General features: G+C 38.8%; 2 protein-coding genes across 4 annotated transcripts in view; one reads left to right on the top strand and one right to left on the bottom strand.

Moving 5' to 3' along the window:
• LOC145479914 (MAM and LDL-receptor class A domain-containing protein 1-like) overlaps positions 1-25,466 on the top strand; it is a 266,467-nt gene that overhangs the window by 75,139 nt on the left and 165,862 nt on the right. The gene's annotated exons all lie outside the window — the stretch shown is intronic.
• On the bottom strand, positions 10-25,014 carry LOC145479974 (uncharacterized). 3 transcript variants are annotated; one of them, XM_081458471.1, is made up of 20 exons: positions 24,537-25,014; positions 21,059-21,097; positions 19,685-19,838; positions 16,706-16,899; positions 16,169-16,459; positions 15,338-15,533; positions 14,311-14,921; positions 13,248-13,379; positions 12,345-12,580; positions 10,930-11,014; positions 10,376-10,507; positions 7,209-7,441; positions 6,719-6,803; positions 5,091-5,231; positions 4,663-4,898; positions 3,859-4,219; positions 3,136-3,230; positions 2,435-2,535; positions 1,517-1,903; positions 11-610 (listed from the first exon to the last, which is right to left on the bottom strand). In XM_081458471.1, exons 1-20 carry the CDS (start codon positions 24,616-24,618, stop codon positions 232-234), a joined length of 4,170 nt encoding a protein of 1,389 aa, XP_081314597.1. In that variant the 5' UTR covers positions 24,619-25,014; the 3' UTR covers positions 11-231. The 3 variants fall into 3 exon arrangements, with proteins under 3 accessions (XP_081314591.1, XP_081314597.1, XP_081314604.1); XM_081458465.1 differs by having other exon boundaries at positions 10-610; positions 16,169-16,899; XM_081458478.1 differs by lacking the exons at positions 5,091-5,231; positions 6,719-6,803; positions 7,209-7,441 and having other exon boundaries at positions 16,169-16,899.

The following is a 25,466-nucleotide window of genomic DNA, read 5'->3' as shown; positions in this document are numbered from 1 at the left end:
TTTATTTATTTATTTTTTTGATTCTCCTTTTTTTTTTTGCGTAGTTTCAATCTTTGGAATCACCGTTATTGGGTCAGCTGCCCGGTGAACTTGGCAACGTCTCCCTGACTGTTCTCTACCTAGGCCTCTGAAAACTTAGGTATATTGTTGAGTGTTTGATAGATGGATACAATAACCATTGCTGGGTGATTGGTAGACAGGTGCTGTATTTCCCTCACTGGTCTTCTCAGCTCAGACTTCAGATGACTTTCGATTACTGTTGAGTGGTTGGTAGATAGGTCCATCACCTCCGCTGTTGATTGGTTGGTAGATAAGTGTATCAACTCCACTATCGGGTTTTTGGTAGATAGGTGCAGCAACATCCTCACTGTTCTTTCCTGCTAGAGAGTCTGGAAACTTAAGGATCACTGCTGAGTGATTACTAGATGGGTACAGGTCATTGTAGGCCGCGTAACTGTGCTCCCCAAAATCAGGTACATTACCAGCTGAAAAAGCTTGATCACCACACTTCATTTCGATCTCTTGCTCTCCAGGACCGATGCAGTAAGCATCGTTGAGGTAAGCATTGTTGTTGAAACCACAGCCCGCCTTCTTCTTTGCAGCAATTAATCTTAGAAAAAAAGTACTTATATTAACGTACAAAAAAGAAAATATTTTGCCGTTATCGCTTTCATGGTCAGGATCCACAATAAAATGTAAAAACACAGGACAATTATCAATGCAGTCTGCTAATCTGCTGACTGATCTGTTAACGCAACATTCTCACGGTAACTGGGGCCATAATATTAGTGTACAAACAAGCAAATATTTTGCCGTTATCGCTTTCATGATCAGGGTCCACGAAAAAAAAAATCAAAATAATAATAATAATAATAATAATAATAATAATAATAATAAACACGACAATTATCAATGCAGTCTGCTAGTCTTCTGAATGATCTTTTAACGTAACATTTTCACGGTAACTGGGGCCATTACCAACGTCACATATGGTTGTGGTTACTGATCAAAGGAAATGATGAAACCATACCCAGTGTTTTTATATTTTTATTTCAGATTGGAGTGACAACATAGATCATGCCATTATATATGACATGCGTATGCGCACAGTCTTTAAGGCGACTTATCCCTTTTTGATTAGACAAAACTTGAAATTTGACATACGGACAGTGTTTGACAGTCCTAAGGACGTACTTCAATGCAAAAATCCCCAGGCATATTATATGACACCTTATTTATTTAGAATGGTCTAATTCAAATTGACGATTTAGATGTTCTGTAAATAAAACTGTGCTAGCAAGCTGCCGAGGTCGTAAAACGCTGCGCATCCAGTCAGGAAACCACAGTCACAGTGCAAAACCAGCGAGTAGAAACGCACAGTGACGCCAAAACCAAAGCCTCATATAATGGGCCATATAATGTTAATTAACGCTTTCCTTCCCTAGCTGAGAAATATAGGTCTTGCGCTCCAACTAGTTTTATTTTGGATTCAACCTGTTCAAGTTTGGTCTCTTACCTTTTCCTTCTCTTGAAACGGAAAAGAAGAGCGATTAAGATAACAACAACCAATATAACACCACCCACACAAGTTCCTATAGTAATGGCATTCATTGGTTTTGGTTCCTTGTCACTTTCTTCTGTTGTTTCTGTAGTGGAGGTTAAAGGCTGGACGCTTACGATGGTACCACCCACCGATCCTCCAATACTCGGCTCGTCACTTTCCACGATGGCTTTTAGGACGTTTTTGTTGATGATATTATCTGAGAACCCTTGAGGAAGTTGCAAGTAAAACGCTAACAAGGTGATTGAAGGATTATCTGTCGATTCCTTTGGATAACCAGGAAAAATGTGAACCATATCGATGGTAAATACAATTTTGTCAAACGACCGCTTTCGCCGAGAACTGTAAAAGGTGGAGAAAATACGATGTAAATGATACAAAAAGGTTTAGAGCAAAATTTTTACAGTTTAATCTTAAAATTAAATCAGGTGCATAATTATTGAAACAGCTGTGGAAATATACAAGGTGTTCCTATTTACCTATTTTAAGATATTAAATCACTAATATTTTGTCCCTAAAAGAACTGAGATTACATCAGCATGAAAATTGAGTAGTAGTATTTTGTGGCACGACTTTCAATATAACACGTGCTCAAAATGTTAGAGAGAATCAGTCAAACTATCGACAAATTACAAAGATCATAGCTAAAGATCATAATTCCTCAAACGGCCAAAACCAATCATGCACTGAGTGGATTTTTGCTAACTGGATTTTCGGTTTGGAAGAGGAACAACTCTCTGTGTAGAAGCAGCTAACTTTTAAAATGAATGTATATTTGTACTGCAGATATATTTGAGAATACCAATCTTACTTGATTTTTGGTTTCGTCTGTTTTTTTTTTTTTGTAAACGTATTTTGTAGATGGCTATTTACCTTGATGTAGTAAATCCACATCGTGTTCCGTCAAAAGCACAGTAATCTGTTGCTGCCCTTGCAACTTCTTTTTTAAAGTCACTTTCCATTTGGTCATTCCACTTTTTAAAAACAGAAAAAGACGAAACAAGGAAGAAATGTCACATTAAAAAGATTACATTTGCAAATATTAAAATTACCTGACTTCAACTTCAAATTCGAAATGGTTTTAATCATTTGATTACAACGGAAACCGAAACCACAAGTCAGAATAGCAATACAGGAATAATGAAGATAATGACGAAATACTAACCGTCATCTACATCACTCAGGGACATCGTCTTTAGTTGCTAAACTTCTCGACTTCTTCTGATCAAATTAGCACGTCAAAAATGCAAGGACAGATATATAATAACGTCTCTTGCCAAAAAATAGTAAGTTTTCAATCCTGAAATTCTTTTAAGCCAGCGTCCGACGAGATATCCACAAGGACATCGCCTTAACATTTTTAACAGCCTGGATAGCATACAGACGATCAATTGGAGTCGTAGAGCTGAATCAGAAGCCCTTAACATTTCCAAGCCAAAAGACGCGAATGTGATAATTTCATTCAAGTGATTCTTGCTCCAATTTTTTTTTTGGTTTGTGTTTTATCATTTACGTTCTATTACTCTCTTTTGTTCAAACAAAGTAGTACAAAACAATGATAACTGAAAAAGTACCTCGTCGATATTTAGATCTCGAATTTCCATCTCGACAGTCTCTTGTGCTTCTTCTACTGATGGTGTTGGAAGAGCAATGGAGGATATGGAAGTACCTAGGATGAGAAAATATTGATTGTAGGAGTGTGCTTAGAAAATAAGTAAATTGAACGGCAGTGATTGAAAATTCTAAAAAATCAAGGCACAAAAACAGTTAATTTTGAAACTACATCTCGATCTTGTCATTTCTAGGTAAAAAAAAAAAATAAATAAACAGTCTCCTTCAAAATTAAGGTAGCAATATTGAGCGAACACATTTGCCATTCTCGGATATTGTAGATTGTACATTTTTTTACCAGCATCACTCGACGGTGTCTAGTTTCATGAAATGCCATTCTCAATATTTCATTGCATACTAGATAGAGTAGATAGAGGTTCAAGGGGTTTTGCATAATGACTAAATTAAAATGATATTTACTGTAAGAATAGGTTTCAGTCGTAATAATTTGTTACAGTCTAGTGAGACATGTATTCTTGAAGAGTAAATATTTTGGAGAAAGGATATTGATCCAATTTCTCCTTAACCAAGGTGGCCACAGGAATTTCTCAAGAAAGCTATACATCAACAAATCAAAACAAAATCATCTTGAATCGATAGGTGAACATATCATATACCTGGTTCTATCAACTATACTGACGCTAAGTGTTTTTCTCTAAATAGAAACGATGGCAAATAGGCAATACCTGATAAAGAAGACGAAGGCAAGGAAGAAGAGGATGAAGGTCCCTTGGGGGATGGACTAAACGCCAATTGCCCTGTAGACGAAGAAGCTTGGCTAGAGGGAGGACTAAATGTGGATTGCCCTGAAGACGACGAAGCTTGGCTAGAGGGAGGACTAGAAGTCGATGGCCCTGAAGACGATGAAGCTTGGCTAGAGGAAGGACTAGACGTCGATGGATCTGACATCACTGAAGGCGAAAATATGGGCGTTGTGGAAAGCGTTGGAGATGCAGTGTGCCCCTGGCAGCTTCCAGTGCTAATTGAGACATCATCGATCGCTAAGTCACCCGTGTAAGAGGATCCTACTATTCCTTCAAATGTCACCTAGATGAATTACAGAAGAACGAAAAGTTGTTATTCCATTGGTAATCTCAGGTAAAACAGAAATGATGTCCTTGATAATGATAAATCGTCTAGCTAGGTTAAGGGTCAAAGGGTCGAAGAAAGGGTCAAAGAAAAGTGATTAACAAGGAGACTTGTTTTTTTTTTTCCCCTGGTTTGTCTGCGCCTGACTGTGTGTCGCTGTCTGTAGTTTTTCCTCTTTTTACGTTTGTGTTTGAATTTCATGTGTTATTGTGTCATCAGTAAACGTACATGTATTTTTATATGACTGTACGAGAAATAAAATGTACAACACGTTGCTCAAAGCTTACTTGTCAAAGACGCGTAATGTTTTCCATTTTAATTGTAAAAATTCTTTCGAAGGTAGAGGATGAAATTTTCAGTGATTTGCCAGATAAATCATGTGTCTACAGTTTAAAACTTACAATGCTATCCAAATGAATGGTAATCTCCGCCTTTATCCAAGTGTTGCCATGGTTAGCTGATGTGTTAAAAACTACCGCACTTCCGCTGAAGACTGTAAGAGTGCCCATAGTGTCTCCATACATGTGATAATAGAACTCGAGACAAGAAAATCTTCCATTTCCAGGTACAGCAAACTCAAGCTTTGCGTTATCACCGGCGACTCGGGGGAACGACGTCTCGATATACATATAGTATCCTGTGAATGCAAAAAAACATATCTGCCCGACCGAAAGCATAACAAATATATATATATTTTTTTTGATTAAAAAGAAACAAAGTACAAGTGACTTCTATTTTCGCACATATTTCGAAGTTTCTGTTTTAAATGATGTTGCTGAAAAGCAAAATAAACAAACAATAACATTTAAATTCAGGTTTTTCTCCTTACCTGTCCCACTGGTATGATCGTAATCTGGACCTGTATCTAAAGACAACGTTGATCCTGTCCGACGCGTCCAGTCAAAGACGTCTGAGTAAGATTGCTCCCAGCCATCACAAAGCCCGCTGTCGAAGTTGCAAGATATACTAACTAAAGGAGAAATGAATTAACCGTTACATTGTTGTGGTTGTTGTTGTTGTCGTTTTTCCATCTTTGTTTTTACTTTTTCGTTCTTTTTTTTCTTTTTTGATGACAGTAATACGAGCCAAGTGGTCCACCAGGTTGGCACTTATCCCCCGTTTCAGTACCATGAAGCCACTAGGAGTACCTTTACACCCTCCTTGGAAGGGATACTAGGCCATCGAAGGGTTACCTCCCCCCTCCCCCGCATTAAATTCGCCAGTACCAATTTACACACCTAGGAGAGTAATTTGCCTTGTTCAAGACACGATATCCCCCGGCCAGGGCTCGAATCGGGACAGCTTGATCCGGAGCCGAGCGCACTGACCTGAGGTCACCGCGCCTTCATTTTTGTCTTGTTAACGTTTTGTTTTTCTTGTTTTTGTTTTTGTTGTTGTTTTTCATTGACAACACTACATTCAACCGAGCTGTTCAATGAACAGCTATAAGAGCTGTTTCCAATTGTGAATCATAAAACCAAACCTAAGGTCATCACTCTGCCCAAGAATAAATGTTCCAGACAGTCCAATGAAGCAATCATAACCCAAAACAAATGCATAGACCTGGCGCCAATCTATTGAAAACGTGTGCAAGAAAGAAAAGATTGGTTTCGTTGTTACTTTTGATTCGGTGACAACGTGGCGTGAGCTTATAATAATAATAATAATAATAATAATAATAATAATAATAATAGACTTGTATAGCGCTAGAACTATACAAACATACTCAAAAGCGCTTTACATTAAGTTAAAATAAATGAATAAATGGAAATCACTAAACTTTAAAACTATTACAACAACTATGCTAAACTTTAAAACTATTTCCACAAGTCAAAAGCTTTCTTAAAAAGAAATGTTTTCAGTTGCTTTTTGAAAATGGCGAGGCTGCTACTTGTTCTTATAGTTAATGGCAGCGAGTTCCATAAAACAGGTGCAGCATGAGCAAAGGCCCGATCCCCAAGTGTAGAGCAGTTGACTTTTGGAACAACCAGAAGAGATTTTGCAGACGAACGAAGAGCGTAATTAGTAGCTGGTTTCAGGGATAAAAGATCATTTATGTAGGAAGGACTTTGGTTGTGTAGTGCCTTGTAAACAAGAAGAAGCAATTTAAACTGAACTCTAAGCGATACTGGGAGCCAATGTAAGTCGATAAGAGCGGGTGTGATATGATCAAATTTCGCAATCCGAAAAATCACTCTAGCCGCGGCATTCTGAACTTTCTGTAAACGATCAATCTGGTATTTAGGTAGACCAAATAGAAGTGCATTGCAGTAATCAATATTAAACCAATCTATGAGAGAAGTAACGCAAAATCAACGAAAATGCGAATCACCATAGGCACTCATTCGAGAAACCGTTCTACACGTTTCTATTTTGATCAGTACGATTTTCATTTAGGATTGGCCTTTCAGGCAACGGACATCAAATGACGATTATATTGTTCTCAAGCTGTCTTACCTGGACAATTTCCTTCACTAACTGTTACGTTATCGATGGCGATGTCACTTGCGTATGACCATCCTATTATTCCTTCGAATGTCAGCTAGGAAAGAAACAAGTGTAAAGTTCAAAGTCACAGGCCTAGACAAATCCTTTCATTTCAAGAAGATGAAAAGAGATAGCAAAAAGATTATTCTATAAACTGGAGTTTCTTGGAGCTGTCAGGTTCTCTCATTGGTGATCGTACACGATTGTACACGAACACGATCGTATACGAATCGAAAAAAGCCCATCATGGTGTGTCAAAATATGCGAATCAGTTTGAGCAAAATCGCTTATAATGGACATGACCAAGAGTAGATAGGTGTATCTATGTATATACGTATGCAAAGGTGTACGCCCACATACATACACAAATGCACATGTCTGAAGATCTTTCAAATGTTTTGACGACAAAAATACTGCGGATTACAAAAATTCAGGACCCACACAATCCAGGCATACTTACAACGTCGCTCGAATTTACTGTCCTTGTAACTTTTCTCCAATTGTCTCCATGATCTCCTGACGCAGTAAATATTGAAGTATTTCCGTTGAATACGTTCAGAGTACCCATTGAGTATCCATACATGTGATAGAAGAACGTCAAACACGAAGATGAGCTACCTCTTGGTACTACAAGCTGGAGCTTAGCATTATCGCCTTCCGACTGAGCAGTAGCTTCAGTGTACATATACTTTCCTATGAAAACAAAGATCAAGGTGTCGTTTGCTGGGATTAAGGTTCCTTCCCACCTTCAAGGGCACAAAAAATCGTTTTTTGTTTTTTCTTTTTTACAGTTTGACAAAATTTAAGTCAGTCATTTTATCGTTAGTTTACAAAAGAAAGCTATTAAAAATCTCAAAAAGCGGCCGAGTTATTTGGAAAAAAAATAGTATTTTCAAATAAAGTTAATAAACCAGGAGAGTGTCATAATTGTTCAAATGGACGAAACTTCCAGGGGAAATTTTCGCGACAAAAGCTGCATCTTGTTTGCAACGCGCATTTGCTCTTTTGCCTTTGGCTACTTTGTCCGTTTTAGTGTCTTTCTCTTTAATTGTACAGCGAGAAATATCCTTATCTATTTTCATTGACGCTAGGAGGTCCTGTTGTTCCAATGGTTGGCAGTTTCATAAGGCGAGATAATCTCCTGGCGTGGCGCGAGTTGTTTAAGAACCTTTACGAGTTAAAATCTCGCATTTGATTTTGGGAGTGTTACGGTATCGCTTGACCGCCAGAAAGATATACTACGAAACTCTTCTACGAACCCAACTTATTTATTTAACAATACGTAATAAAACCTTAGCTACAAAGGAGCGATTTCTAAACAATACAATCTACTACTAAACTAAGTTAAGCCTACTGCTAAACTTTAGTCACCACTGACACGAACTCACAACAAATCTCGATGTCTCCAAAGAGATCTCCTTACGGTCCACTTGACCTTAAACAAAGTTCGTCAACAGCTTTTACAATAGCAATAACACTTTATAGCTTTTCCACTCGGTCCCTGCCGAGAACAACAACGGGACTGTGGCTTCTCAACTCGGTCTCTGCCGAGAACTACTAACAGGACTTCTATAGCTTCTTCTCTCGGTCTTTGCCGAGAACTAATGAGACAATCTTCAGGACCTAGCTGATTCGTTATATACACTTAACTAATATTCTAGAACATTCTTGGAGCTTCTATTTATGTAACATTACATTATCATTACATCATTCGGTAGAATGTTCTAAAATGTTCCATAGCGTGACAATAGAAGATTCTGGCACCAACATTGCGTGACTTGACATTCTAGAAGTTTCCAGAAACTTAAATATTCACGTCCGCTCTTCATAACAGAAGGAATACATCCACTTTGAGCGAATTTATAGGGTATACAAATTTGACGGATTTTCGTGAAATTTCGTCAGAACATTCCAGGGATGGTAACAAACGAAAGCGCGTACTCTCGGGAATTTGTATATTTAACAGAATTATTTTTCCCGCGGCGTTTTTTTACGCAACGCGTCTTGCATATTTTTAGCTACACCAACCGGCTTTAGATGCGGATATCTAGTCAACGAATCAGAATATCGAAAAGGCCAGACACACTGGTTGATTGATGCCTTGTGAATAAAACTATGCAGCCGTTTTGCTCGGGTAGCGGCATCCGATAACCAATAAATTCAATAGAAGAAACCTCGGTCGTATCACGCCGTACCGGCTCCTGACACTTCCTAAAAGAAAAACTTGCTTAAATTATACTTTTCTGTCGAGGAACTATCGGCTGATAGTTTTCCCGCGGAAATTTGATGTTCTTAAAACAAATATTTGCCCGAGAAGCGAAGCTTCGAGGGCAAATATGCTAGTTTTAAGAACATCATATTTCCAACGGGAAACTATCAGGCCGATAGTTCCGAGGCATAAACACTCTATTGTTTTTATTGTTACGTTCACCACTAAATTTGCTTCCGTGCGCCAGTTCAAAAATCGTTTTGAATTATTTTCAACTATTTTAGATGAAAGCCGTGAGAGCCAAATGTAAAATTTGAAAAAGAAAACATCATACTTCACTTTCATCTACTACCGCAGTTCAATATGAATTATTTCATATATACTTCACATCATTTCACTCACGGGAATATATGAACTCAATTAATTGACCTCGCTCCCAATGTGTGGCTTCATAGCTCAGTTGGTAGAGCATCGCACCGGTATCGCGGAGGTCACGGGTTCGAATCCCGTTGAAGCCCTGATTTTTTTCAGGCTTCTTCTTTCCAGTTGCTTAAATTGGAAAATTTACTGCGATGATCATACTTCACTTTCAAAAACCCTCTTAATACAAATTCAATTGTTTATTTTCTATAAGCCCGCTTGTTCACAGAAATATTTTCACGGACGAGTACTATCCATCCGGGTATTTTCCTCGGACGGGCACTATGGGCTGATAGTGTCTCTCGGCGGATGAACACTATCGCGTCACGTGATCAATTAAAACCAATAAGAATCGGAGAAAATTTAGTGGTGAACTATAATAAACCATACCATTTCTTGTACCTCACGAACGAAATGGGCTGTCCGTAAAATAGCGGTGTCGTATCGTATGAAAGAGCGTAAGCTGGACTTCAGGGGAAATATGCATTTTAGGTGCTGAAAATTGGCCCGCCTTGAACATTTTATAAAAGATTATTCCTGATTTAAATAGTAGGATTCGTGTATTGTTGAAGAAAGAGAAAACTTATACCGTGTTGCTATCGAGTTTTAGTATAAATCTACTAGCGTTCTATCACGAATGCCGTTCTCTGATTGGCTACGCCACCCACTATCTATTCTGTGATAGATAGTGAGTAGCGTAGCAGTGTGCCCTTGTTAACAAAATGACGGTCGCTTCTTGGCGTTTGCGAAGTCTCCGTGAAGAGGATTAGTAGATTTGTACTAAAACAACTAGATATTCACTCTCTATTTCTATGCCTGATCAAGCGATGGAAATCTGGAGCCCACAATCTAGTTGTGTAATAGAAACATGAGTTAAAACCAATTTGCGCGCGTATTTTCTTCGTGCTATGTTCTAAAGTCTAGCAATTATTCTCACAACAATCACGACTTTCGGTAATCTGCCTTTAAGATTGAACAAGAAATGGAAGCCAGCTCACCTGTTCCACTAAGATCTGACGATGGTCCCGTGGACGACGACGGTGTGGGTCCAGAATTAAGTGTCCAATCAAATACATCTGAAATAGATTGACGCCAACCGAAGCACAAACCATCGTCAAAGCTACATGAAACTGAAGCAAATAGAATGTTAAATTAATCAGTTACAAATTGAAGTACCCACATAACAAACTACTGCTATCTCTGTAATTTTCAAAAATACAATTAATGCTAATCTAATGCTTCTAGTCATATTAAAAAAGCAGAAAATGTCGACTCTTTCTACAATACTCGGCAAAGTATCTAGAGAAGGGAAAAGATTACAATAGATGGAGTGTGTCCTAATATATGTGTTTTTCGTTATACCCTTGTTGGTCGATCGATTCGTGAAAAATTCAGGAAACTCAAGACTGTCAAAGAGAACGTAGTTTATAGGTGGGGCAGCTAGAAACTATAAGACCCGATCATTACTTTTGAAATTTGGAGGGTAAATGCGTTAAATCTGACTTTCGGAAATTACTTGCTGTAGTACATTCCTTTTAATTTAATACTTTACCTGGACAGCTCCCTTCCGTAATTTGAACTGCATCAATGGCGACATCACCCGTGTAAGAACCCCCAATGATACCTTCAAATGTGACCTGCAAACAAGATTTTAACTGTTGGTAAATTCTCAAGCTAATCATCATCGAGTAATCGCGTAATTTTTATTTATTTATTTAATTTTCAGACGTGGCACTCAATTCTCCGACGGATAATGTTTCATGTAAGTTGCGTTTAGGTGGAGGATGCGTGTTAAGTCTCTTGGGTTGTTCACGAGAGTAAATTTAAGTCTTAAGATTGGCTACTTCAAGATATCTAGAAATAACCTGAGAGGGATCATCTAATAAGGCCGTCATCTTCCCAGGAAACGGATGCATGTGCACAGTGTATCTTTCTATCTTTCTCCTCTCAGTGGAGAAGTCAATCATAACACGCAGAGTTTACAGCAATTTCTCGAACTGATTTCCGAGATTGACAACTGCCGGCTAATAATAGTTATACATAATAATTAACAATTATTCCCCAAAGGCGAAGTGAACGTTATGTTTTGTATTTCTAGGTTACATCGTTTCTGTCTTTCTCTTACCGAGAGGGTCTTGCAATATTTAACAATTATTCGCCAAAGGCGAAGTGAAGATTGGTGAATATTCACCGAGACGAGGTCGAGGTGAATATTTACCAATGTTCACTGAGCCTGAGGCGAATAATTGTTTTAGTATAATTTTCAGAGGTAAATATCAAGGACTACAAAATAACGAACTAAAACATAAAAACACAGACGCAATTGATCGTTTGCATACACGTATGCAGCCGTAGTTTTAGTAATAAGCTTACATGTACATCGATTGTCAATCAAATTACTCATCAAGTGCGGCAGTAAATCAAACGAGCGAAACACTACGAAAACTAAATCCATCCCAGTACCTTTGTTTTATCGTTGTTGACTTCATTCACAGTTGTCATCGTCGCCTAAAAATGAGTAGCTTTAGTTTGAAGAAAAATAAATTTCGGTCAATCGACCTTACCTGCTGGCGATCGACGCAACCACTGCGTTTACGATTCTTAAAAGCCTTGAATACGAGTTCTTGTAAAGATTTTTGGTCCAAGAGCGGCAGCAGTCATTTTGAAAATTATCCATCCTTTCAAAGATCCTGTATTTGGAGTGATGTCTTTCGAATAAATAAAACCTTCACTCAGCAATTGTCCGCCATGTTTACTTGCCGATATGGCAAAGATGGCGAGCTTAGTAACCAAGCTCTAGCGGGGTGAATATAGCGTCATATGATGAGCTTTTCGACCAATCAGAATGACCAATTCTAATATTCACCTCTGGAAATTATACTAATAGTTAATATGTCCGCTTAAAATCGGGTCCTTTGATATGCCAAGTAGGTTGAATGTACCTATGAAAGGCATTATTTTACATACCACTCCATCCAAATATAAGTTGGCTTCTATTGAGAACCAATTATCTCCCTGGTTCCCAGTCGCGGTAAAAACTTTGATATTTCCACTGTAGACATTGAGAGTTCCGGCCGACGCCCCATACATGTGATAGTAAAATGAAAGACACGATTGATTTCCATTATTTGGAACTGTAACCACCAGTTTTGCAATTTCGCCAGGCTTTCTTGGGTAAGATGCCTCGATGTACATATATTTTCCTGTACAAATAGATCAATACATAGCTACACAAACAAGATTTAAAACAAATGCATTGATTAATTAATTATTTATTGAGTTAATCGATTGATTGATTCATTGATTCATTGATTGATTAATTGAGTATAAAATATTTCGTCTTTTGATGTGATGTTTGGTGGAAAGCATTCCTTGATCACTAGTGTTAAAACCACAGATTTAAGTTTGGTTCAGATCAACAATAACAGAGAAATTTGGCTTCTAAGTGCAAAGCGTCCATTAATTTCTGTAATTGCGCGTGCATGCCCATTTGTAAACCACTCGCCTGGCTTGAATGCCAAGACTATAAATCTGAAATTCGGCGGACAGTATCTCTGTACGTAATATAAGTATCAAACTACAATTGTAGTTGTCGATTAGATCATTTATAGACCATTTACTAACAACTTAATTCCTACAACGTCACCATACGTCGAGAAACCGTTTTACTCTGTGTAAGTGTACGTTTGAAGTTGTCCTTCAGTAGCATTTCGGAGTGGATAACTATAGTGATTCAATTGAGGCCTTGAGCTGATGTACTATATTTTAATTCCAGGCTTTCGCCGTTCTACGGCATCGTCAGGGAATGAAAGGGAATGATTTTAATGGAGAGATAATATTAAGAAAATTAAACAAAGAAACTAGTCGAACCTGAACCCCCTTGACCGTGGGTTGGACCTGTAGAAGAGGAAGGCGTCGAGCCAGAGGCCAGCGTCCAATCAAAATCATCCGAGGACGATTGATTCCATCCAGAACACAAACCGTGGTCGAAATTACACCAGCCTGCAATGGTTACATGTTTACTGCTGTACTTAAGTTGTGAGATAGCAGATGCATGGTCGTGTTTGAAGGCCAGCAAATTGTAATTCGTGACCATTTTGTTACCTGGTAGCCAAACTAGGGAATACTAGCAAACTAAATACGCTTTGCCAACTATAAAAAGGCTTGTTACAAGCACATGGACAATCAGGTTACCCTGTTTTACGTGTTCTCGTAGCTTGCAACAAGGGTAATTCAGCCGGAGGGGATTCTTAAGTCGATTTTTGCTCGGTATGTGCTTGTGGTACTCAGAACCCCTTCCCCATTACGGTCTGTTCGGTCGACAATTATGGCCCGTCGTGTCATTTCGGCAGGACAGTTCGGTTTTGACTGCCTCTCGTACTACGGGCGCAGCCACCGTATGCAACAATACAGTTCATTGCCTCTTTTCGAAGGTGTAAACATTTTTGCTCAAACAAAATGCATTCATAATTGTGTAAATTAGCTACGGTCAAAATCTATAACAAAGACGTCATAAAGCAATAGCAAATATATAATTTCCACGACGACTCTCTAAATGCTTCTATACACCAAAACCATTTCACTCTGTAAAACAAACGCACGTTTCTACGTTTGAATATCCACATGTCCATATTGTGAAAATGTCCACACGTTAATATCATGTAGTACAGATCTTTTCAAACCTTCGCAGTGTCACCACGAAAAGACTTGGCTCTTCTTGCCCATGTTCGCATGATAGTTCTACTGTATAAAACATTAAATGCTGCGTGGTTCAAAGTTTGATCGAGGCTAGGAGTCGAAGTCGGCCGAGTGGAGGCTTGGTTCTGGTCACCGACACGAAAACAAAAACACGAACGAAGCAAGAATGGCGGTCAGCCCATGGTCGCGCGGTTAATAAATATTTGACATCTATATTATTCAATATTACGCTTACCTATTGTAGCAGGCGATTGTGGTAATGACTGGTTTTGTGATGATGCACTAGGTGCAACAACTGTGTACATGTTTGTTGATAGCCACGATGTCAAGGCTCGAACTTTAGCGTATACCCCGTAGTTTCCGGGCTCGGCACATCCATATCCCCAGCTGGTGACTCCCTCGAGGTACCACGTACCATTAAACTCGCACACCAAGGGCCCACCACTATCACCCTGACAAGTATCAATACCTCCTTCATCTAGACCAGCACAGAGCATGGAATCGTCGATTTCGCCAGGATAGGCACTCTCGCAACGTTGTTTTGACACTAATGGCAAAGATGCTTGCCTTAGTGTGTTTGGAGAGGACCCCCAAAGCGATAAATGTCCCCAACCAGTTATCCAGCACCTCTTGTTAAGGTCGTTAAAGGGAAGCTGATGACCAGTGTCTGGCAAACAAACAAGCCCGACGCCTTCTCCCGGTTCAGCAGGGCTCGCGAGATTGATTAAGGCGATATCATTGCTATAATGATAAGGACTTTCGTAATTCTCATGCACGATGATTTTTGCAACGTCAATATCTTGTTCTGTTCCAACGCTTCCATGTGTCCTATAATGGGCTCCTAATCTGAAAGACGCATTTAACGAATATTCCAGTTAGTTGGAGTTGCTGAGTCCATTTCGGACTGAAAAAGTGTTTTTTTTTTTTTTAATTACTTCATAAATTTTGGCTTTTCAAATTATTTAACTCTTCTGCTTTAACTAAAAGGCCAGTTATTATTTGTCGCTATATTCGAATTTGGTGATGAAACTATCAGACAATCAGATTTTTCAATTTGTTTGTTTTTTTCAATTATATATTTCTCCAACTCCTTCTTCTTCTCCTCTTTCCTCTATTTCTACTTATCCCCCCTCCTTTTCCTCCACTCTAACTCCTCCTCCAGCACTTTCTCTCCCCACAGTAATCGTTACTATTTCCAGTATAATAATTTTCGTGTTATTGAATCTTGGCATCGTGTTAAGAACTAAGTAAAATTCAACTACCTTATCTTAACATCAGATTGAGTACGTCCAGTCATACAATGAGCTGCTGTCACCACCCAATAAGGATCCACTAATGAACCGCCACAAAAATGATCTCCATACTCGTCTGTCACCATTGCCTGCCATGGCCAGCTGTTGATAGGTGCAACTGTACCACCCACAATTCGACTCGTACTTGGTCGGAAGCCGCAAAATACTTAATTCAAAGAACAAATAAGTTAAGTAAGTTCTGAAAACTAATTTATTTTATGTAATGTCTGTGTTCGTTGAATTACGAAAGCGGAATTGGCCGATTCAGTTTGCAGTTAACCATTTATACCCTTGACTATAAAGGGAGAATGTGAGAGAGAAGTCTTGTTATTGTCCAAGAAGTTACCACTAAATAACTTGAAAAAGGTTAACGTAAAGTCTGGTGTGGTGACATGGCTCAGGAACTGGGCCGTCTGATAACTAACCATCTAAATCAAGAGAAGAATAAATCTTTTTTGGCACCTTCACATGGTCAGACCTTTTTTTTTTTGACTTACTAGCATTCATTTTGACTTTCTCTCCGGGAACTCTGCTTTGTTGTGAAAACAGTGGTTAAAAACAGTGGTTAAGGGCCCTCCATTGACGTTCACGTGGATGCGTGATGTGACAATCTTCTATTAGGGGGTAAAAATGCGTCGGGCTATCTTGAGTTATTTGTGGGTATGTCTTTTTTTTTGGATTTTGTCACATATGTGCGCTCATAAATACAAAATGTTCAGATTGATAAACTAACAATCTTCCTGAGCAACCTACATAATGCGATAATAGTAACAACCACTTAGTTGATTTATTGTCTCTTACCTTCCTTAGTAGTAGTAACACTTTCCAAGCTCTTGTATGGTTGTCCAACGCTATCAATGCCAAATACACCCACGCGATACTTGGTAGAGGGCTTCAGTCTTTCAATCACTGTACTTGTAGTGTTCCCAGGAACAGTTTCTAAGGTCAGTACAGTGCCTTGGACACATTTTACTTCAACTATGTAAAACTTTGCATACTGGTTGACGACTGAATAGAGCTTTGTCCATTGAAGGTTAAAGTTGGTGGACGCGAGGTTAAAGATTGTCCCATACCATCCCAGAACCGGTATAGCTAGGAGTAGATATATTTGACACGAGTAAAAATCAGAATTAGAAGAACAGAATTGGCACCAACCGATGACCAGCAGAACAAGGCTTAAATGCGGCTGTGGGATTAGCAAGGTAAGGTTAGGTAAGGGCAGCAGCAGAAATATCCTTATCAGTACCAGTACCAGTATCAGTACCAGTACCGATACCAGTACCAGTGCCAGTACCAGTACCCTTAAGAGTAGGCCTGCAACAGTAACAGCTAACGTACCTGACGCGAGACCCTCTTTCAAAATGGCGTACTTTATTTTGATGCTATTGCCATAGCTTTGTGTATATACTTGAATGGAGATGTTATTTGAAAGACCAAATTGAACATCTGCTAGAATTTCTGGAGCAAATGACTCACAACCAAGGTGGTGGAGAACTTCCGTGCCATTTCCATCAATGATCTTGACAAATTCGCTGAGTTATACGGAGACAAGAAAGTAAAAAATATCTTAGATATAGGTGAAAGTTTAATACATTTATATATCTTCCAATTCTAAAGATTTTAGTGAGCAGTATTGTTCAGTTGTTTGTTTGTCTTCTTCATTTAACAGTATCGCTCTGTATTGTTTTAGAATTGTTCAGTATTTTGCCGAGCCTTCGGCGTGAATCAAAATACAAACGACAAGTGATATATTACGATATCACACTAAAATATCGAATATGAGACTTCTTACCCAACGTTTCTCACCTGTTAAACCAATTTTAGAACTTTTTGTTGTACGTTTCTCTCACTTTGGAGAACAAATATGACTTCAAGGAGCCAAGATTTTTAATGAACTACCACTCGAATTTAGATCCATAACTATTTAGCATAAGCGTGAACATTTTCACTAATTTTGCACGCCTTTTTTACCCTTTTTTACCTTATTTTCACTATAGTTTCTCTTACAGGACCCCTCTGACAACAGTGTTGAATACACTGATGGGTCATCCTCTTTAAATATTCGTTGTCATAATCCATCAAATATTTTCGCTCGCGCGCGATTGGTCTAAACGCGTCACGTGACCGAATATTCCCCAGCTAAAACTGAGGAATATCCGAGATTATTCCCCAATTTTCAAAACCGTGTTGCGAAAAATATTTGAAGGATAATAAACACAATAGCCTCCATTTGGCAGGAAAATATACTCGGATTTTTGTCATTGGACATTACCTGTTCCTCAAATCTCACAGTTTTACTCGAGCTACGCTCTCGGAAAACTGTGTGCTTCTCAGAACAGATGTCCGCGGACCAATATCCGAGCATGTTTTTCGCGCAAAATGGAGACTATTGTTTATTTATTATTATTTATTATTAAACTAACCTAAATAAAACTGTTGGATCAATCTGTGCCCATGATTAAAGTTCGAAGAGAATTCGGGGAAGGGAACGCCTGCTACAAACGTTGCTTCTTTCGCATCTCCGCCTACTGTTTTACGGTAATCGGATTGACAGAGCTGTCAGTTCAATGACAAATCAGAATAAGGCGCGCGACTTTCTGCATGACTGACTTTACGTGGGAAGGCGTGAAAAAATATTCATAGCAGCGAACATTGTGAGAAAATCTTCAGGCCGTGTAATGTCAGCAACTCCCACAAAGGTTTGTAAAAGAGGAAGAAAACCAAAGATAGACATTCAAAAAAAAACAACAGCTGCAGATTTTGTGGAGTAACCTTTACTCTGGAGGAGGAAGAGCGTCATTTGAAAATCTAGTTTCGCCGTCGGGCAGAGAAGAAAGTGTCGGGCCGATTTTAGCTGAGTATTGCGGCTTGATTGGGTTTCCACTAACGAGAGACGGAAACTTTTCAGAGCGGGTCTGTAGATCTTGTGGTCGCAAAATAAGAAATGCAGCTGAACTGTACAGTTTTAATGAGCAAGCTGTATGCAGCGCAAGAGTCGATGAAGATTTAAATCACCAGAATCGTTGCTTTACCATTCAGTTCAAAGTCTTTGGCGCGAACAAACATTTGATATATGAGGCTATTGCCGTATCCTGTGGGCAACACCGTTAATATATCTTTTCCATCTAGATGAGATTTTACTGCAACTTCTTGCTCCGGTTTTAACTTGAATTCACTACGAGTGACGACGTTCAAATCAGCCAAAGCTCTCGCTCGCACATCCACTTCGGCCGCCATTTTGGTTGTTTTCGCATTACTTCACAAACCCGTCCTTTTGTCCGATTGACCAATCAGAATTTTGCGGCCGCCAACGACCGCAGAAATGAACCAATAGGGTCTTTATAGCAGGCGTTCCTTTTCCTCTCCCCCCTCCCCTCCCACTCTTCCGTTCTTTTTTTTCCCGAATTCTCTTCCTCCTCCCGCACCCCCTCCCCTTCATACACCTACTTCGCAGGCTACATTCGTTGATTTTGAGTATCCATGTTATCGTTAATTGACAGTTGTCAAAACAAGCTGTACGCTGACCAGTATCACGTGACCATATCGCGGACTCAGGTTTCGCAGGCTCACGCGAGTTTGCGTTTTTCTGAAGTCGACCGCGGACCAGGGACTGGTTTTACCATTGGATCGCGGGCTCAAGCTCGGTTATTACTTTGGGGGAGAAGGAGGGAGTACGTGCAAAGGCAAAATTATGGCGCTAATTAACCCCTGGCGTTCCGACATATTCCTTGCACAATCGTCTCGTCAGTTTGTTAAAACTGAAACCACATGCTGAACAATTACATACTCTTTTCGTGGTTGTTTTTGCAATTGGGCTTGGCTAAATATATATATTATATACTTGATTAATGTTTGATAGTTACGGTGGATTGGCGGACAGCTCTCATAACGGTCGATGTTCTGAAACTGAGTAACTTATTCTAACATTTATTTTTCTTGGTTTTCGTTAGTCCTTATTGATATTTGAGAATCCTCTACAAATCTTACGCACCCTTAAGAGAATAATAATTTGAAATAATTTTCAAATATCGCGAGTAGTGTAAATCCCTAAATGCTCGAGCTTTCATAAGAAAATCATAAATTATCTGGCTGTGAAAAAATACGAACACGCGCTGCAGTGTAAATTTAAAACTAACAATAACTTTGCCTGCTCTCAGCCAATCACAATAAAGTAATTTTGTCAGTCATACATGTTAAAGTTACTTAATAACCTTAGTAGTGTGACAATGTTTGTTCGGGTCTATAACCTTCAAAATGCTTCTTGTTACATTGAACTGACGGTACAGTCAAAGTGTCACTCGCCTTACTTCACCATACCTGCAATAGTCAAGATTTAATTCTTGAACTGAGATGAATGCAACGGCTTCACTGATACCAGCACTGTGTATCTTCCAGTTACATCGAACATCATGGTAGCTTGTAGTAGTGAACTCTATTTGGCCAAAGGTCTTATTTAAAGTTGTTGAACAGCCTTGAAGAAAGGAAGAAAGGAAGAAAGGAAGAAAGAACTATTTAGCTCATGACTGGAATGGACATTGTTAGGGTACACCATTAAAGCTACGTACTGGGCAATGGTCGTTGTCTCATCGTTAAAGGGTGTAATGGTGTAAAGGAGTACAAATGACTGAAAATAACCTAACTAGATAACATGACCTCTTGTACCGTACGCAGCTGATTAAAATTATAGTCCTCTGTGCATGTAATACCGCTTCTTAAATACTGTAAAACGTAAACATAAGACCTGACATGCCATGACGTAAAATGACACTGCACAACAATAAGGTAGTCGTATTTCGCCTTGAGCATTGAATTTTTTCATGTTTTGATGTTTTGCCCTCAACGTTTCTACTTTTTCCACTTGTTTTTCCTAAATCGCCATTAAACATCGTTAAAGGAGTATAAAGGATGAATTGGTATGAGATGAGCGGGAGGCATGGCATGTGGCGAAGAACAACGTTTGACACACAGCGTCTGTTATTAAAGATTCCATCTAAGCTTTGCATTAAGTCTGTCAAACTCTAATTAAAGGGTTGAAATTGGTAGGCGAACCTGCAACAAATTAGATTAAATAATCTCGTAATATCATAATTGCAATATTATATCACCTATGCATAATTATCAAAAATCTACCGACAACTCGTACTTTTTCTGTATACAAAAATTCAAATTAAAATGATATAAACAATCCAAAACGTATATGGGACAACGACCATATATGTATGTATATATTTTTATATTTCTTATTTATCCATCCTCCTCCCCTCTCCCCTCTGCCATCGCCCTTATGCCAACTATAGACTCCCTTAACAATTTCTACAGGCTAAGATTGATTGCGTTAATGTACAGCTATTTCGAGAAAGGTTGTCTTACAAACGAGGAGAAGCTTACGTGACAATGTCGAAAGTTATTACAGGCAATGGTGGTTTTACGGTTGCATGATTGAAGCTCAAGGTGTTTCAGCGTGCAGAAGGAAACAGCACAAACCCGTGTATTCATAATTTCTCCTTCCTTCTTGCTCAACACTGTAAACCTCAATCAGGCAACGCCAAACTCTTACTACCCATAATACCAATCGGCATTGACGCGCACGCTTTTACACTTTTTGTTGGGCAACCTTTGTCGAAACAGCTGTATGTCAAATAAGATGCACAAAACAATAACACGTATTTATAACAAGATATATACACTTACTATGCTCTGCATTGGTCACCAGGACAAACCTGAATAAAACTAGAACGGTAGAAAACACAAACAATCAATAAATGTTGCTGTCAGTTCATATATCACCTCAGGATTTTGATTGACGGCTACTTTATTAGGGCTAGTATGAAACTGCACAGGTCATATACGCACGACCGTGTGTATATAGAGATTTCTACCTTGATGGCTCAATAGGAATTAGATAGGACCAGCGCTCGCTCGATTATGAGCTCGAAATTTCTATCGCGTAATAGTTGAGGAGTCAACTATCACGCATAGAAATCGATGGCGACTAATTTAATTGCTTTAGTGTAAATCTACTAGTCTTTCAAAAATTTATCTAAATCCTCTTCATAGACACTTTGAAAACGCCCAGAAGCGGCCGTCATTTTGTTAAGAAGGGCACACTGCTATGCATCTCGTTATCTATCACAGATTAGTATCACCCAACTAGTGGGCTAATGCAAATCCTGCATTTTAATTGGCTACGCTACTAGAGGACTATTAGTAATAGTCCTCGAATGGCGAAATTGGCGCAATCGAGCGTGGCGCTTTCTTTCGTTTTATTCCCACATAAATATTTCTTCAACTTGCATTTGCCAACTTTATTATTGCCTTTTCTGCCCGACTAGTTGGGTGATACTAAAACAATTAGACCCTTCGCCCTCAAGGGCCACGGGTCTAATTGTTAATTAGAATAAATCTACTAGCGTTCTATCACGAATGCCGTTCTCTGATTGGCTACTCTACCTACTATCTATTCTGTGATAGATAGTGGCTGCGGCCGCACTAAGAGAGTTAACTGGGTTTATTTTTTAGAAACCTGGTTAAAAATTGTAAACAACTTAACTCGGTTAAAGGTTGGTTATAATAAAATAACGGGGTTATATTTTATGAGCGGGAGCACTGAAATGGGTTATGAAGTGAGTTAAACTCAATTGACGTCATCAGATAAACCAACAAAATGGCAGACTTCGAGGACCCTGTTCAGTCTGTTGTTATATTCTCGATTTTTTTCTTTGTTTTCGTTTCCTTTCTCTCCACTCACGGCTAAGGCAGTCCCTCTTCCTTCTAATGCGCACTACGCAAATTTCTAAGGCAGTTTCTTCAAACTTGATGTCAATTTCGCGTAGACTTCAGAGTGTTCTCCATCGCCGTCGAATCGTCCTCGAGGCTGGGTATATCCGAGAGACCAGCGATGGTTTGGGGAAATCCATAGGAATCCTGCCATGCATGACTTTTTTAGAGAGTATTTTCGAATGAGCTTCGACTCTTTTGACGCCCTTTGTTGTATTCTGTCGCCATTCATGGCAAAAAGAAACACTCGCTTCCGTGCAGCGCTGATCAGACTGCTGATAAGAGACCACTAACCTGGGTTAAAGCACGGAAAAAAGGTGGTTTAAAATTAACCTAACCCGGTTAAAAAATCTATTGTTCGTCAATTATTTCCATGGTATCCGTAAACCCGGCTTAAGTTCCATGAACAGCCGAAATTAGCGGCCGCATCACGATTTTAGGGTCACGATGGGAGTGATTATTTATTATTTATTATTATTATTTTTCGATAACCCGGTTAACCGTAATTAATTAATTAGAAATAACCCGGTAAACTTTCTAGTGCGGCCGCGGCCAGTGAGTAGCGTAGCAGTGTGCCCTTGTTAACAAGATAACGGCCGCTTCTTGGCGTTTTCAACGTGTCTGTGAAGAGGATTTAGATATGATAAGCGTACGTGTCTGATTTTGGGGGGCCTTTACGTTTTTTTTATTTTAGCCTAGTTTTCTATATTTTGGGGGCGTTTTTCATAAAACAATTATTCCACTCAAGCTTGTTGGATATGAAATGTTTATAGCCAGCTCGGCGCTACGCTCGCACGTGGAATAATTGTTAAATATTCAACATTGCATCAAGGTTTCGTGACTGAAGCAATTTTGGATAAGTCATCCATAAAAAGTGCCTATCTAACCATCTGAAATAATCATTGATGACCTTCGCGTTTTTCTGTAGTTTTCAGTTTCAGTTTAAGCCAGTCAAACGAGTGATAATATGCTTTCCATAACCCTTTACAATAGAGCGTCCTGTTTATAGTAACTTGCCGGAAGTGTCTTAACGTGGTGACTGTTGTCTGATTTCTCAAGCGACATTCCTGCGTTACCAAACTTTTTCAAAGCGAAAACATTTGGGAAAGATGCCGACAAGTCATAACTAAATACCTATTGAATATTTTCCGGATTGACTCGTTGCGTATCTTTATCAATTTCATTGCTAAATATGTAAGATTTAACTAGTCATAAGACGGATTTGACGCCACGCGCTAGAGATAATTTGGATATCGCTTAATAACTCATGTTTTAGACTGCATTGACATTTAGCGAACTTTTAATTTGCTTGGCCAGATTCAATAACGACCGTTGGAACAAGGAACACGCACATTTTATTTAAGCGTGAGACATATCTATAAGTAACAATTTTCACTATCCACACTGATCCCGTTGGTAAGAGATATTTTTCAGTTTTCCCTTTAATCGCGGCTTTAATATGCATTATATAGGATCATACTGTTATTGTCGTTCTGTATCACTATAAGATTTGATTGTTCATCAAGCATGTTACATCGATCAATACAATGTGACCGAATTTTCAACTGAACATCGTTGTGATAAACACAGTTAGGTTTATTAGAAATCTGTGAATGCGGAACAATCCTTAAGATATAAGTTAGCACTGTGGCTTCAAATTCCTAAAGATTTTATATTTCCGGCCTACTGATTCAGACGTCGAGGCTACTGCAGATGGACTGCACTTAGGATAAAAACCCACGTCAGCAAACATGTCGGTATTGAATGTTGCCGTCGTCTTAGTTACTCTTGAAAGCGAACTGATCATTGTATACCAAGTGGAACGTTTTTTAGTGTATCCCAAGTTTGTCTTCTTTCAAATTTGAATATAAATAATTTGAATTTATTAGTGTTGTATTGTGTTAATTGTTCAGCAAGCGCATACTGTACTTTGATCAACTTTGTTAATATGCATGCTCAATTACATGTAAGATGTTTCGAAGTATTTCCACCACATAAACCATAAGTATTTGCTATTAACAGATCATAATCAGCTATCCTTGCAAGGATCGATACTGTAAAAAAAAGTAATGTCACGCCACAACTGACTATTTGCACTAAAGGTTATCAAACTGCATGCTAACACAAGATCTGCCCTGAATTAGACGCTTTTAAATTAAACATGGTTTTGGGTAATGATAAAGCTTACGTGTCTGTTCACATGGTTCACTTTTTGAGTGGTAATTGGCAAGAAAATTACATTTCGAAACACAATTTTTGCACCACTTAGTTTGTCATCTGGAGCAAGACGTGTTAGTTGCCAATGCGCGAGCAGGTAGAACACTTAGACATGAAAATGTTTCTCAGATTGTAGCCATCCTCGAGACAAAAACACTTATGTTTAAAAACTTACCATTTGTTACAAGCCACACTTTGAAAATACGAAGCTGCTTTCTCCAATCCATTGTTGCTAACGCTTGAGCTTGTACATGCATGCATACGTGACGCGTGATCGCGTAATTAGCAGCGATGAGTCATTGAGACCAAATTAGCTGCGTGACGCGGGACAGGACATCATAACGTGCATGGCGCGTGATTTTCTATCTTATAAGCCTGTGATACGTGATTTACCAGTTAGATTTCCGCGATAAGTGAACGTTCTTTAAACCGGAAGGATATCATTCAGTCAAAGTGAATAGGATCATATAGTCCATGGGCCAGACCACTTTTCGGTACCAAGCCTAAGGACAAAACCTAAGGGTTATCAGCTGATACTACTGCATGAGTTGTTTTCAAATTTGTATGATAACCTTTCTGAATGAGTAGCTTTGTGTGAGATTTCTCAATTTAAAATTTCGCAAAAAAAATAGCTTCAGCATGGAAACGAGGCTCAGAAGAAGATCCTCTAAACATATGGTCACGATCGTTTTATCAGTACTTTAGATATTTGAAAAAAAAAGAAAACATCTTTATTTCTCCTCGAAGTTGTTAGAAGTAGAAATTTGTGTCAAGATTACATGAAAAACTAAAAAACAACCATCGGTGTCATTCGCATTGCTTCATAGGTAAATCCAAGATGGCGGCATTCTTGATAGGCGTGTAGGGCTAATTTGTGCTAAAATTATGGTTCCTTATAGAACGAGAAGTGTTCTCAGGGGATAAGTAAACAGTAAGCATCTAGGTAAACATTTAGAGAAATCAATTAACTAAATATTAAGCTGATAGTGTCGATTTTTGACAAGAAACTTACAGATCCCCGAAATAGGCGTTCGAGTATATATCATTTCTCATTTTATACGAAAGGCGTAGCAGTAGATGACATAATGAGAGCTTTTGAAAGATA

This window comes from Orbicella franksi, chromosome 1, assembly GCF_964199315.1.
Source record: "Orbicella franksi chromosome 1, jaOrbFran1.1, whole genome shotgun sequence".
NCBI lineage: Eukaryota > Metazoa > Cnidaria > Anthozoa > Scleractinia > Merulinidae > Orbicella > Orbicella franksi.
The sequence above is the reverse complement of the archived record's forward strand: the minus strand, read 5'-3'. Positions and strand labels throughout refer to the sequence as shown.